At 44.8% G+C, this 16,494-nt stretch overlaps 1 protein-coding gene across 7 annotated transcripts in view; it reads right to left on the bottom strand.

Annotated features, from left to right (window-relative positions):
- The window catches only part of AGBL3 (AGBL carboxypeptidase 3), an 873,099-nt gene that overhangs the window by 286,265 nt on the left and 570,340 nt on the right, over positions 1-16,494 (bottom strand). For all 7 annotated transcript variants that reach the window (XM_078669865.1, XM_078670168.1, XM_078670098.1 and 4 more), the window contains exon 11: positions 3,328-3,449. In XM_078669865.1, coding sequence (XP_078525991.1) covers positions 3,328-3,449 — 122 coding nt within the window. The remainder of the gene's footprint in view (positions 1-3,327; positions 3,450-16,494) is intronic.

The raw sequence follows: 16,494 nt of genomic DNA, 5'->3' as shown, positions 1-16,494 counted from the left end.
TCCCAGTTTCAGAACCTGTTCCCATGATGCACTGGGCCAGGGACAGACTAATTTGCATACAGCCAGGTTCTGAAACTGGGATGGTGCAATGAGCTAAAAAACGGTGTTGGATCTAGCCCTGATCTCTTGACTGGGTGAGAGTACTCTGCTTAATTCAGAGACTCTGTCCCTCACCACCCCTTGTTGTAAATATTTTTGTCCACCCTAAGCGTGGAAGGGTATACTCAGACATGAGTCCCTTGCTCATTGCACCATCAGGATTCAAGCAAGCCGGGCCGAAGACGGCTGAAATGCCAGAAACCGGTCCCCGGAAGCTTGTTTCCTTCCCAAAGTAAGAATTGGCTTTTGTAGTTTGGTTTGCCCTGTTCCCATCATGCACTGGGACAGGAACAGACTAATTTGCATACAGCTAGGTTCTGAAACTGGGAGGGTGCAGTGAGCTAAAAAACGGTGTTGGATCTAGCCCTGATCTCTTGACTGGGTGAGAGTATTCTGCTTAATTCAGAGACTCTGTCCCTCACCACCCCTTGTTGAAAATTGCTTTAGCCTCATGTATTTTTACATTGCTCTTACATGCACTTTTTTATGTATAATGCATTAGTGTTCATTTTACTACTCATCATGGTAAAATGAACACGCCTGTATTGACACTTAAAAAAATATATATGTTGTTGGAGTGGCTGTGGGTTTGTGCTTGTGGTGCCTGTGGGTGTGGCACTGACTAGTGTGTGTTTGTTGTTTGTGTGCAATGCCATATGTTAATAGGGGCCACGCCACACTACCTACATATATTTTAGAAGCAAACCCAACATATATGTGTATTGACACATTGATCAGTAGTACTTACCTGTCTCCACTCCACCAGGGACACATTCCATCAAGAATCCACTGTTAGGGCAACACCAGCACAACAGGGTAATCTAAATAGGGTCAGCAAAAAAATGCCGGCTTTACGGCGATGGAGTAATGTCGGCCAGCAGAGGAGTCCGCCACGTTGATGGAGGTGAGCCATTTACGCAACGGTAACTGTAGATGCAGATGGCGGTTCAGCCAGTCCACATCAATTTACAACGGGTGACACTCCGCCAGCTCGAATGAGTACTTGTAGCTACTACCAAGATCTAAATCAGGCCCTTATTCTCATTTATGAAGTCAGATTCCTTGTGCGAGGCAAGGCTGCAGACAGTAGCAAAGGAGGGTTTGATGAAGTCAGATGCCGATCGACATCGGGAAAGCTGAATTGGATTTTCCTACTGTGGGGAACACAGTGGAAGGTTTATTCCGGTCTTCTGTCTGTTCTCCAGCCAAATAACCTTGAGAACGTTTCAAAGTCTTAGGTTCTAGGATTAAGCAAGAGGAGTACAATCTGACACCAGTCAAGAGTTACAGAACTTCAGAAACAGTACTTGGGCATCAGCACTCATACCACAAAATAGACCAGTGAGGTCCAATGAAGGTCAAGTTGTAACTGGCCAGTTGGGCACTCTCATGAAAGTGGGCTTTTTGCAAATTCTGTGTCCTTGTAGCTTAACAGGAGGTCAGTCAACTGTATTTATTTGACCCTAGAAGTCCACATCATATTCCTGGGTACATGGTTCACCTCAGAGGTCACAATAAGTGCATCCTTCTTCTTTCTTCCTAGTCCAGTAGGGTTCTTGAGAGGGTGTCCATGGGTGCCACTATTTTGCCTGGCATTGGCCTGTGGGTGAGGGTGACTCCTAGCCCATCCTTGACCAATAGGGAAAAAATCCCATGGGTAATCCTACCCACGTTTGCAGCAGTTCAAATGTATCCTACAGCAAACAATCACACAGTGTCCCTCTCTACCTAAAACCAAGATGGCAGAACCTTTCCTCTCTTGTGAGGAGCTCCTGTGCCCACCCTAGGGACGTGTCCAGGGAAATGAGCAAACCCTCCCAATAACTCAAAACCATTTCTGGGGGGCAGCTCCTCTCCAACTGGGATTGGTGCCTTGGTGGCTAGCTAGTAAAAAGAAGGGTCTGGCTGAGGTCTGAGATACAGCTGCCTGTTACAGGGAAGGCCCCTTTGAAGATAATTAAGTTCCTGTGAACTGCCAGATGGTCAACATGTCAGGGAAACAAGACACCTTAACACACCAAAGTCTTTTCTCTCATCTCTGGGAGCTGCTCAGACAGATCCTGGGTGGCAGATGGAAGCTCAGGTAAATGGGCTTCTGTGAACTTCTAGAGACTTAAGGTAGGCTAAAGGTAACTTTTTAAACATACCTTATATAAAATATTTGTCACAAATCCGACTTTACTAATGAATTGGATTTTTGATAAATATTATAAAAGATCCAAGAAGTAAATTTAAACACCTGTGGCTACTGGTCGGTAAAGACAAACGACATATGGTACAGGACAATGTGCATTAACTGATTGATGAAATGCAGCGTAACGTTCACAAATGGAAGGGGCTCTAAATCCTCTGCAACAGGATTCAGACAGTCAAAATGACAGTTGCCCATTGCTTCAATTATGCGTTCGGCATGTTTCCACTATGCGTACCATGCAAACTTCTATAGATGTCCAAATCAGATAACATATATGAGGTGACAACGAACCTAGACTGCTTAGCTCAAAGTTTTTGGTGACACCACCGAAGGAGGCCTGTGACTCCTTAAAATTGAACATTGCTATATAGCACACCAATTATCAAAGCTGAAGTACCACTTTGGAGAACTAAAGACCCCAGATTGGGTCATTATAGAACAAAGTCTACAACATGACACCACTGCACCACAGGTTTTAAACAATTCACAAAATCCAAACTCCCTGAAAAACCAATGCAAAAAAGCTCAATACATAACTGGATGCAACATAAGGCCTTCTAACACAACAGATTTTTTCAGCTAAACATCCCAATCAGGCAAAATGCTGAATTACTAATCAATAGGTCTCCATTCTGGTGGGGTGATTGGTCCTCAGCAGGCATAGAAATGGCCTGAGAACTACCTACATGAGGACAAGTTAAAGGTTTTCAAGATCACCAGTAAGAGTTTGGTCTTCCAAATAAGCTAATATGGAGATACATCCACTAGCTTAAAAACATGCTTATTAAAAATATGGACTGCCACACAGGAGTACCTACCTCTTCCATCATATACAAGTACTTAGTTCAATGCGGGGGTGGGGGGCATACAAACCTGATCTCAGTCCTATATCCTGCGATTACAGATTAACCATATTCCAAAACAACAAAGGCAGACTGCACTCCTATTGGTCTGAGCACACCCACAACACTTTGATGATGACTAGAAGTTCAGCTTCATGAAGGTACTGATGTAATAGCATTATACAAACTTACCTAGAGTCCTGATCCCATCCACCATCCACAAGTGAAATATCAGAGTCAGAAAATGCTCCCTCCATGCTATGTTTGGTCCGCAGCTTTTCAATTTCCCCCAGCTCCTTCAGACAGTGTTGATACTGCAGAATGAGATGTGTTTAGAGTGAATTATTTCACATTTATTGTGCCCTGGTGTGTTAGGTTACTTATTTGAGATCATTTAACTTCACTTATGATTCCAGTTGAGAAACACCAGCCGTTTAGTGCAGGGATACATCTAATGTGCACTGCCACATTTTAATGGCTGATAACTTTACCAATGTGTTCACACAGGAGGGGTACCAAAATACATAAGGTAAGGTCAATGGGGCACACAGGAATGAACTCACTAGGCACACAAGAAGGAAAACATTCTGCATTCATTAATAAATTCACACTGTGTCAGAGTTCACAATTCCTAGTGTTTGGTAGTAATTCAGAGCTAAGCCTACAGTGGCACAGGTCTACCCACACTGATAAATCATTAAAATAAGTAGAAACTATCGAGGGTGTGGGGGAAGGAGAGGAATTTAAAATGTCACATTTTCGGTTACTCAACAGCAAATGTAGAAAAGTAATACATGACAGTTATTGGCTATATCTCTTGCTTTTTAATGTGTGTATTCATTTAGAATATTTGTAAAGCACTCATAAACCACTTAAGTGGTTTCTTGGTTTCAAAAACAAGTTTGTCCAGAGGGAAATATAGATGACAGTGTAATTACTGCCTAAACAGACATATCAACAGCATTACAGAAGGCCAGGTGTGATTCAATGTTTTAAACTGTCAGGTGTGGAGTGTGGCATAAGAGCTATAGGGAACACTAACAGTTAAAAATGATGGAACTGTGACCTCAGGTCTTGTGTTGGCACAAACAAAAGTGCAGGTTTTACTTCCTCAGGACATCCCAGAATACAGTTACTAAATAATATTTCAACAATAAAATGTACTTCATAGAGGACAGCGTAGCAATCTATTGCTTGAAAATTTAGCACTCACTGACTTTTTTCAAATCATTACCTATTGAACTTCCATTCCCTCAGCCTCCTCATTTAAGAAAGCCTCCTTCTATGGAGATTTGATCTTCTGTAAGGAGTCTGAATCTGCAGGCTGTGTTTTTAAGACAGAGTGCTTCACTGGCTACTGTCAACCAGGCCGTTGGTCCCATACTTCAAACCATAAGTGGTTCCATTGTTACCAAAACAGAACTCATTAACCATGCATTAAATAAATTAGAAAATATGATGATTCTGGTGATGTCATCTTCATATTTTCTAATTTAGAAATCACAAAATTCCATGTATTCATGTATTACAGTGCATGCTTTCTCCGTGTCAAATACACAGCACATGGTATGGTTTGAAATGTGTTTAATTGTAAATTGATAATTCATCTTGCAGCGTTATATTGCTTAATATGTGTTGGAGAATAATCTGATTGCTTAGTTTGTATACATGTATTATTTGTTTGTTTGTTAGTCTGGCAATTGTTTTTCCAAATATAAACATTTCACAGTGTTTAATATTTATTTCAGAATAAACAAACATATCCTAACTGGTGTTACTGTGGAGACAATTAAACATGTATGCAAAAAGCATTACTTGAACGGAAATAAGGAGACTCAATTCGTTTTAAATCGTGCTCATTTCATCGTATAATTAGAGAAAAGTAGGAAACACAGTTGTAGCAGCACTGTACATAAATGAATAACAAAACAACCCGAATTGGACTTGGTGCTAGGTATGTGCAAGTGACACATAAAGTGGCGACGCAAGTGACAATTGTGGACAGCGTGAACGGCGCAAGGTGTGCAAGTGTAATAATATATACAGTGAGTCAGGCGAACAATGTGGCTCAAGATAAAGTACAATGCAGTGGTTTTTGATTTGGAAGTAATAATTCAGTTGAGCCGCAAAGGGGGCTGCGCCATTTATTACGCTGAGTGGTCGACGACGTTTCGATTCTCATGCCTTGGGATCATCTTCAGGACCGGGTTGCACTTAATGAGCGGTGCTGCTGTTGGACAAGGGGGTGTTCGATAGTTCACGGTCTGGTCCGGCGGTAAATCTTCTGTTAGTGATTTGGTTAGATGGAGGAACCACCTCTGGAAGTATAAATCCTCGAGTGCGGGAACCGCCGTAGACCCGGAGGGTTCGGCGGATGGTTGCAATTGGATTGGAACCTAAGGCTGAATAGATCAGCGTGGACTCGTCACAGATCGGGTCCGTGGTGCTGTGGTTAATTCAGCATGCACCGTTCACTCTGTTCACAATTGTCACTTGCGTCGCCACTTTATGTGTCACTTGCACATACCTAGCACCAAGTCCAATTCGGGTTGTTTAGTTATTCCTTTATGTACAGTGCTGCTACAACTGTGTTTCCTACTTTTCTCTAATTATACGATGACATGAGCATGATTTAAAACGAATTGAGTCTCCTTATTTCCGTTCAAGTAATGCTTTTTGCATACATGTTTAATTGTCTCCACAGTAACACCAGTTGGGATATTGTTCTACCCAGATCCCAACGTGGTTTATGGGTCACACTCCTGTAGTATTTAGCTAATATTTATTTCAAGCACTTCAGTAACCATGGATATATATAATTCAATTATCTTTTCATAGAAGTATAACTGGATTAAAGTGTGTTAAGGCTGATATATTGATCATTGATTTTAATAACATTCAACACACAAAGTAGTATTTTAAAGACAAAGGTTCCTTTTGATGTTAAGTCTTGTTTAGTTAGAGGCCAGGAGGAGGGGCTGTAGAACGAATGACATGAGTATCTAAAATGCTTCTCTAATGTATGTTAGCTGCTATTGTTGCAATTTTTCCCTTTGTGTTTATAGTTATTACAATACAGATTATATGCAATGAATTTAGAATTTGACTTTTATAAAAACCATAAAAGTGAACTCTTAGGGCTCTATTGCGAGTCTGGCAGTCTGGGGACCGCCAGACTCGTACTGGCACGGGTTGGCGGATCCAGCCACTGCTGCACCGGCGGTCTGACCGCCCGATTAAGACTCAGGAAGTTGGACTGCCAGCTCCACAGGGGGTGCCCTGGCATAGGACCAGCGGTCAGAGGCCGCAATATGCTTGGCAGGACAGCCAGTACAGAGGTTAACGTAGATAATACCTTACTCTCTATTTGTGGTAGTGTGCGCAAGCAGTGAGGCTTTATCAGAGGATAGTGTTAAGCATTTATTGTACCCACTCAGGCAAGCAATGATGTCACACACTCAAAGACTGAACTGAGACCAATGGTTTTGTATTAAACTATGTCTTGGTTTTATTTTATTTATAGAACAGAGCAGGACTTGGTACAGGTAAATATGATTGTTCTTTTCTAAACAGATTATTAAAAAGTAAGCTGGAGGAATAATTACTTTTCTTACAGGTTTATAAAATGACAGTTCTAATTACTTTTAATTGCTTTTCAGGATTACTTTTTCGGGACTACTTTTTCTACTCAATGTGATATGCCTAGATATCACACTGGGACATTTCCTGGATGAAAGGTAAATAAAACTGTTTTTCTCAAGACACTTGTTTAGATTTTCATACAATTTTCAACACCAAACTTTTTCCACAGAAAAATAGTCAGTGCAGTCCAATGGGAGAAAATCTGGTTATCTTTTAAAAGCAAGTAATTCGTCTTGGGAGTTGAGTTTCTGTAAGAGCACCCCAGTGTGGCCGGGTGCAGAGTGCTGATGCACAATGTTATCCAATGGGGGCCTCCTGTTGTCGGCTTCTCATGGGCATGCCACTTGGACATGGGAGCAAAGCTCATAGGGTTTAGCTCAGGGCAAAGGGGGATCCGTGTTCGCCCACAAGGTGCACGCACAGCAGCACAGGGGCGGCCGGGTGCAGAGTGCTGATTTGGCATCGGGTGCCCTGTTGTTTTTAATTGGAGTTGCAGGTTTTGGATTTTGGCTGCAGGCTTGGTCCAGGGAGTCTTCCGGGAGGAACCAGCAGCGGGGCAGGTAAGTTGGAGGACGTAGGTGAAAGCCAGGTCCTCTTCTTCAGGGCTCAGGGCGGATGGATGCAGGGGGTCTTTTAAAAAATAAAATCTTTTTATGGATTACAACACACAACGGTACAGATATCACTCAGCACGTTTTTGATTCACATTCATACTCTCAACAATCAAAATGTCCCTTGATTAGATTTCTCCTGTAATTTATGACTCTGGTTCATCAGCTGACAGTTGCAATGGTAAACAGGCCGGTATACATATGTCCCCCCGTGTTCATTCCATTTGCTTCAAATTTGCATCCATTTCTTTGGGCACCCCCTAGATACATATACTGTTTTCTCCCTAAACATGCACCAGTCCATATCTTTTTTCCAGTCCATCACTGTCGGAGCTTCTTGTGCCCCCTATTTCCTTGCTATGTTTTGCTTAGCGACCATCTGACCCAACGACACCCATGTTTTCTTTTTACTACCCAAATCAATCGGTTCCCATATGTTTAGCAGACATCTTTTGGCCTTGATTACCAGTCTCTCTCCCAGTACTTCCCCCATGCACAGGATGACATTACTCCAGAACTTACTAATGTGTGAGCACTCCCATATGATATGTAAGAATCTACCCTCCCGGGCGCACTGTCTTGTGCAACTAGGGTCTTCTCTATATCCCATCTTGACCAGAGCTGGTCCTGTGACAAATACTCAATGCAATATTTTCAGCTGCACCAATTTTAGATTGGAGGAAATTTCTACTTCCTTTGGCGATGCTAGTGCTTCCAGCCAGTCCTCATCCTCCAGCTCCGACAAGTCACTTTCCCGGAGCTGCGGCAGACTATCCGGTGAGTAGTTAATCAGTTTAGCGTAAGTCGGGACAGTTGCTTTTTTCATCAGGAACCCATCAAGAAGCCTATCCTCTAGTGGTGAAGCCCCAGGAGGAGTCTCTCCCCTTGGATTTGCTGTCTGCAGGGCGTGTCATACCTGTAGATACTGGAATCTCTCAGCTTCCGCCACTTCGTAATCTTGCTGTAGAGTCGAGAAGGGCACTACCTTCCCCTTTGTCCAGAGGTCGCCCACCCTCGATATCCCAATGGTATCCCATTTATCGAAACCCCTTGTCTTCCAGAGTGATCCAGTTGGTGCGCATCCCACAGCGGGGTAGCCAGTGTTATTTTCCTTGCCCATCCCAGACTCCTATGAGCCACATGCCACACCTGAGTCAAGTGTTTCGTGGGACCTGTTAGTTGCAATTTCACGGGCAGTGTATAAAGCGCACGGGTGTAATTGCTCCCAGGTAAGAGCCAACTATCCATCGCATATCCTGGATCATTCTCGGGTCAGAATATGCAGTGATTGATGGGAGCCAATTGTGCCGCCCAGAAGTATTTTGTAATATTCGGGAGCCCAGTTCCCCCATCATAACAACCTCTTACTAGTTTTGAAAATATTTGTGGTGGGCTGCTTCCCAGAGCAACGTTCTTTGTGCACCTTCCACCGCCGTAAAGTAGGATGCGGGGATTGAGTTAGGTGAATTATGGAGGACATATAGGAAGTGAGGCAACAACATCATCTTAAAGAGTGCCGCTCTGCCTAATAGTGATAGAGTGAGTCTTCCAGTGCTCCACATCATGCCTTAGCCGCTGTAGCGGCGGCAGTAAATTAGACGTATAGAACAATTTGGGATCTTTGGTGATCAACAGTCCTAGATATTTGAATCCCTCTTTGGCTATCTCCACCTTGCAATCTTTGGGTTGGGCCGGGGAGCTAACTTACTATACAAATATGAGCGATTTTGACCAGTTAATGGCATAGTTAGTATAGGTACCAACATTAGTAAATATATTGAGAACCCTGTGCAGAGATCTCTCCGGTGAGGCCAGATACAAAAAATTATCATCTGCATAGAGTGATATTCAGTCTTTCCGCTCATCTGCCCACCGTAACCCCCGAATAATAGGGTCTTTGCGAATCCAGTATGCTAAGGGCTCTAACGTTAAGGCAAATAAAACCGGGGACAAGGGATAGCCTTGTCACGTTCCGCTTTGAAGTGTGAATATGACTGACTTTTATTGTTGACAACTACTTGTGCAAGTTGGTCAGGATATAGGAGCCTTACCCAGTTGATTAATTTTGAAATAAACCCGAGTTTTCCAAAGATGGCAAAGAGATATGGCCACTCGATAGTGTCAAACGCCATGGTAGCATCCAGGGACACCACCACTGCCTCCTCTCTTATGGTATCCACCCTTCCGATGACTCCATGCAATCTACGAAGGTTTAGCAATGTATTCCTTGATGGCAAGAAGCCCGATTGGTCAGGGTGGACCAATCCAGAATTAACCCAGGCCAGCCGGTTGGCCAGCAATTTGGTCAGTATTTTAACCTCTGCATTCAGGTCGTTAGGGTGAGCCTTTATTTTGGGGTTTCCCTTCTTTATATATAACTACCAGAGTAGCTATTCTCTGTCTTATGGAAGATGTTCTTTCTCAAGGCTTTCCTCATACATTTTCTTAAGGTGAGGGGCTATTCCATCAGGCTTCAATTTGTGGAGCTTGATCGGAAGGCAGTTTGGGCCCATCGCTTTCCCGGACTGGGTTGTTCGTTTGGCCTGTGCTATCTCTTCCTGTGTGAGGTAGTTATCTAGCAGAGTCCTATCCTCTGCCGCTATCACCGGGAGTTTCATTTTCGGACAGTAAAGCTTTGATTTCTCTCTCCTATCTAGTGGTCGGAGATGTGTATTAGTGCTTATAATACTTGGTGACTTCCTCAGCAATTTCTTGTGCATCCGAAAGACTGTCCCCAGATTCTACGAGGAGCTCTGTGACCAGCCAACTTGCCAGTACTCTCCTTCCTAGCCAAGCCAGCAGTTTCCCGGCTTTATCCTCTTGCTCGTATATTCGTCCTAACTTGTGCCTACTTCGTGTTTTTGCCATTTCTCCTATATTCCTCTTTCTTTAAGTTGAGAATGTGGGTTATGCCCTGCTCTTCATATGTAGTGAGTTATGCCTCTAATTTCAAGTCCGATTAGCCCAGCATTTTTTCCCTCTGTGCTCCACCTATCTGGGGCACCGTGTGCCCCTGTATTACCGATTTGAAGGCTTCCCAGAGGATCTGAGCTGATTCCACAGATCCCTCATTTTCACTAAAGTAATGGTCTATTTCCTGAGTGATCTTCAATTTAATCTTCGGATTGCAAAAGTACCAGGGGTTTATAGGTGCTATTCTAGTCCCGCTTCCTTTTCCATCCTCTACATGTCACTACACAGGGAAATGATTGGAAATGCCCCTCGCTAGGTGTCGGATCTCCTTAACATATCTTGCCTGGTCAGCTGGGGTAAGGATATAATCAATTCGTGAGAGACTATTATGGGCCCCTGAGTGAAATGCACAGTGTGTCTCAGTTGGGTGGTGAACCCGCCATGCATCTACTAGCACCATTGCGTCCAGGAAGTGTGGGAGTATCATTTGCGATAGTGCTATGTCTCGGGGAGGGGGCGGGGGGGGTGGTCTAACCTCCCCGACATGAGAGAATTAAAGTCTCCAATTACCAATTTCCCTTTGGGGAACGTTAGCATAACTTTCGCTAGGTCTCCGAGTGCAGCATCCTGCAGGCCCAGTGGAGGGTATATCGATACTATAGTCAGTGCTTCACCCTCCCAATTTCCAGACACCACTGCATATCTACCCAATATGTCGGTACTCGTTTGGTCTATTGTCATTGGGAAGGATCTTCTCTTTATGATCCCCACTCCCCGTGATCCCGTCGTGAACCCCAAGTGTACCACCAGTTGGTAGCCCCATCTAGCCAGGGCATTGCACGTGTTACATATTAAATGTGTCTCTTGGAGTAGAACCACCTCAGGGGTGTGCCGTTTAATAAATTGCAGTATGATTCCTCTTTTAAGTTTGTTCCTCGAACCATTCACGTTCCAGGACAGGAATCGGAATCCTTTATCACCCGATGGGCCCATGGTTCAGTTCATAACTGAACGCCATATCAGGCGTCCCATCCTCCACCCAGTATCAGCTGCGTCCAACCAAGGGGCTGGCTATGATCAGTTAGTCCCACTGAACCTATCCCCCCTCCACAGTCCTTCTCATGCCCAGTGCTGTAACCTGTATATCTGTAACAAACTGAAATAACAAAAATATCCAAACTCCCTTGCCCCCTCCCTGCTCCCCTGCACTCTGGGCTCAGAACTGCCCATGTCCTCAACTATGCAGAGTGCCTGTCACCCTATATGTAACTTAACTGAAGTTAGTGTTAGGGGGGGAGCCTAGGCCAGATTCCCCAGCACCCGCCCTCTGGCTCAATGTACCCTCATGTCTCTATTCATAATTATCACAATATCAATGGAGTCACTTATTCGTTCCCTGCTCAACCCAGCTCTGCAGTGATGCCCAGTCTGACAGTCCTTCAGCTGTGTTCGCCATTCCCCTCATTTGCCTTCGTTGATGGATCATATCTCCCTCCTTGTAGTGACAATTTACTATTTGGGATGAATTATTTCCCTTTTCGGTGATTATGTTCTTCTGTGAATACCAAAAGTAGTAAGTGCATTCTGTGAATACCAAAATAGTAGTAAGTTTAGGATTGAGTCTTAAGTTCATTCTGTGAATCGGGCCCACAGAGCCTCACCGAAGTGCGGCAATCTCGATCAGTGCCTAAGCCATGCCCATGGAGTCTTTTGATGTGAACTTTCATCATACCGGGCCACTGGCGGTTGAGGGGGTGGCCTCTCTGCAGAGGCTGCAGGCAATGTCGGGGAGTCCTGTATATATCAACCCCTGGTGGACCTGGACTCTGTAGCACTGTGGGACCTCGCTGGGACCGTTGGGCCACTCGGACTCGGGCCGTAGGCGAGGACTGCAGTGGAGGTTCCAGGCGTCAGGTTTCTTTGTCTTCAGCAGGCTCTGAGCTTTGCTTTGGAGATTCTTTTGAACAGAGCTGCTCTTCAGAGGAGATACAGTCTTTGTTGAAGGCAGTCCGTCCTCCCAGGGGTTCTGGAGGCCGCTGGCTGCAGGACAAGGTGACTTTTGGCGCAGCATCTCTGGGAACTGCAGACAGCCCAGTAGGGCTAGGGCCAAGTTAGTTCCTCTCTGCACTCTCCTCTGTTGGGCGTATTAACAATTACCATTACCCAGTTGTTCGTAAAAAAGACAGTCACTCTACAACAAAAATCAAATTAGCTAATTAAGGTTCAGGCCTCTTTGATGAGAAAACTAATTGGTCAAAAGCAAAGTTTTTAGCTGATTTATGAAAGACAAATGATACACCATACTTAAAGATACAAGATACTGCACTTATTTGACTTTAAAGAATCAGTGTGGCATCAAGTATAAGATCAAAATATCTTCCAGAGTTGAGACTCCAAAGTACACAACACCACCTCAACTGTATTGATGTTATGGTAAATAAAATGTGTCGAAATTCACCACTCTGGAAAAACATGAACTCAGAGAGGTGCTGATGATTTTCTAGATGATTCCTTAAACTTAATGGATAATATAAGCATGTTTAACAACTTAACCAAAGACTTGTTATAAAGAAATACAAGACATATAACAGGAGGCATCTTCAAGTCATACATTCAGGACCAGAGAAATGTTACTCTGCTTATCAGGCTAGCCATATCACTACTTTCCATTCAGAGTAGAGCTAAACCTGCCTGTCTACAAGGAGCTCATCTATCACTGGTAATAACTTCAGAGTTCCCCTGGCCACTAAACCAACAAAGACCCTCCCTTACATCACCTTCCTCAAACCCATATTTCCACCTCGAGGCATTTCTCAAAAGGCATTAAACTAGCAGGACAATGGAGTGTAGTTTATTTTTTTTGTTAAACAATTTTTTATTGCAGGGTTATGTACAGTATACTGTGCCGTGTTTAGGATCTCATAGTACAGAGTCGCTGTTCTCCCATCGCATTCTAGGTATTTCGTACACAGCCGTTCAGCCCACATCCCGGAGGCAGGGCGGCGTAACTCTGTTATACGTTATGGAGTGTAGTTTATGTGGATCCCAGTATGGCAAAAACTGGAGCCACTGGTAAATGTAAATGTAAATGTACATGTATTTATATAGCGCAAATCACCGACCCGGTATCTAAGCGCTTGCTTAGGGAACCCGTCCTGGTATTCCCCTGTGAGGTACCCCGGCAGGGTATCCACAAGGTGAAAGCCAGGCATCCCGCCGCAAGGGGCCGTAGTGGAGATTAAGCAAGCTATTGCCCAGAGTCGCAGAGTGTGACCCCGTGAGTTGAGTAGGCACCGGAGCGAAAATTGTCGAGTCCGTGGATTTTTTTTTTTTTTTAGCCCAAGACCCGCCGAGGCGGGGAATCGAACCCTGGTCCACGGCCGATCTCAGCTTCCGGGTCTGCCGCCTCTAACCACTGAGCCACGCTTCTCCACTGGTGACACCAGTTACAGCTAAAAACTGGTCATTTTATGGTCAACTTGAGCATGGCTTCAACTGGTTAAATCTCTGGCATTTTAAGGGCAAGAAATGATTTGAACAGCTCTGTAATTAAGGCATCTTGGTCCAAAACTAGCATGGGAAAGGCCAGACACTTCTCGGGTGCTCCCTTATCAATGAATGGAGGCAACTACCAGCTTGACTATGCAAATGAATCTCTTACTTCCTTCTGGTCAGTTGGACTGTGGGAATCTCAAGGTTCCTGTGCAGACTTAATATGAGAGATGTACTCATGTAGGCCCTTAACTCAGCTAGGCTTCTTGTGTGCTTTTAATTCTCAGGCTTTGAAGCTCCACATAGCATACCTTCAAATACTTATTACAATGCACAATTTTAGTGGGTTTTGAATTTTTGGGTGGAATTAAAAAATGTTCATGTTTTCACAAATAATTCTTTTTGTTTATTAAATAGCTTGTATATGAACAAAGAGCGTACATGCCCCAATACTGGGACTCAGAAGTATATTGGTATAAATAATAGTAGAACCAATTTTTATATCGTAACACAATACCCAGCGAAGAAAAAGAAAAAAAGCCCACAGACAACAGCCCTCCCCACCACCCCCTCTAACCGGCACTAAAGATATTCTTCTGGAACCCAAAGCATTTATTGCATTTCGGTGGTGGCATTTACTCTTGTTGTCCGATCACACTCCCAGTCCCTCCTCCATGTACAAACAGCATCAAAGTACAGTGTATCTGTTGCAAGTCAGGGTTTACCTAGTAGATACATAGTGAGTGGTGCCCAGAAGTCCCTCGGGCGAGATGCCTTATGAAGTTCCTCAGCATATATCCCTACCTGATCTTTGCAGTAGATCAAGTCCCGGACCCACCTTTTCAGTGTTGGGACAGATTTTGCTCCCCAAAATTGCGCTACCGCCCACTTGGCAAGTAGAGTGGAGACAGCTATCAGTCTCCTATTGCATGGTTTGAGACTATTCACCCATCCCAACAGACACACATCTGGCACACATACCACCGGGTCCATCACAACATCCGCGAGCACTCTCGTGACCTGTATCCAGAATGTTTTTTTTTTACAGCTGCAGGCAAGATGCAGAAGGTCCGCATTATCTTGCTCACACCTCACACAGCATGCACTCTCCCGCAGTCTAAAACGCTTCAATTGGAGCGGCGTATAGTATAACTGGTGCAAGTACTTGGAGTGTATGATGCGGAGATTACAGTTCGCCGTCAAGCGGCAGCGAGTCACCAATTATAGCATTCCATTTAGTGTATGAGGGCGATTCAGGAGGTTCCCGCTCTCTAAGGGACGCATTATACAATTTGGTTATTAGACCCCTGCGTACTTCTCCTGCTAGCACTGCCTACAGTGCCAGCAGTGGTTTCGATTCTGCTGGGAAGTCAGGATATATTTCTCCAATCGCCTGCCGCACTCGCACATATGTTAATCCCAGCATCATCCACTGGGCACATCCACCCTGCACTTCCATGAGCGATCGAAACCAGCCAAGTGTATACAGGTCACCCAACCTTTTGATACCAACATCCCCCAGCGTTTTCAAGGCGGCCTGCTCCTGTGCCGCGGATATTTCCGGGTGCTCCGCAAGTGGTATTGCCGGGACATAAAGATAGTTTAACTGCACCCTAGTTGCAAGCGTCTTCCATGCCCACGCTGTGCATTGGACAGGGTTGCTTTCAGTTCTTGGCTCTCCACCCCCGCCAGTCAGGGCAGCTGCCGCAAGTGGCACAGGGAGCACCGAATCTGCCTCCACTGCGACATGAAGTCGGAACCGCTGCGGAAAGTACCAAAAATTAGCAAATGGGCACCTGTGCACATAGGTAGTAAAGCCGCAGATCAGGTGTCTTAAAGCCACCTGCTCGAATGGTTGCACTAGCACGTCCCAGCTACATCTCGGCTTCTTGCCCCCCTCCACAAAATTTAGCAGTGCGGACTGGAGCGTATTAAATAATGCCAGAATAAGGCGGATTGGAATGTTGACAAACTAATAAAGCAGTTTTGGCAGTATCAACATCTTATCGACTGCAATGCGATCCGCTAGAGAGAGCGGCAACTTGTACGCAGATTATGTGTCGTGGAGCGAGCAGGGACGAAGCCCGCCTGGTCCGGGAGGACTAATTTAGGGATGAGGGGCTGGAGTCTGCTAGCTATCATTTTGGCCAAAATGTTGGCGTCAATGTTGATGAGAGATAAAGGTCGATAGGAGTCGCACCTATTTGCCTCCTTATCTGGCTTAAGAAGCATGACAATAAGCGCCTCTTTCAGAGAGGGGGGAGTGTTCCAGAGTCATACACCCCCGCAAACACACCCAAAAGTCTAGGTGCAAGTTCCTTAGCGTAGGCCTTATAGAACTTGCCCGCTTCCTTACATGTGGGGAGTGACATTATGGCTAGTTTAACATCCTCTACATCGAAGGGCTGCGTGATATATTCACGCTGGCCGACTGACAGCCACCCAAACGCAATATCATCAAGGTTAACATTTATATCTGTCGCCGAAGCCTGCGTCGATCCTCATACAGTTCGGAGTAGAAGTCCAAAACCACCATGCTAATGTCAGGCGTGTTAAAGTGGGCCACCCCCTCCCTATCTAGCAGCTCAGTGATATATTCCTGGCTCATGGGTGCTGCCAGTTTCTGGGCCAGGGTGCGACTAGGCCTACCACCCTCTTCGTAATAGCGAGCAGTACTCCTTCGAGACCTGTGCGCCATCTC

The sequence above is a fragment of the Lissotriton helveticus genome, chromosome 1_1 (assembly GCF_964261635.1).
Source record: "Lissotriton helveticus chromosome 1_1, aLisHel1.1, whole genome shotgun sequence".
Lineage (NCBI taxonomy): Eukaryota > Metazoa > Chordata > Amphibia > Caudata > Salamandridae > Lissotriton > Lissotriton helveticus.
The sequence above is the reverse complement of the archived record's forward strand: the minus strand, read 5'-3'. Positions and strand labels throughout refer to the sequence as shown.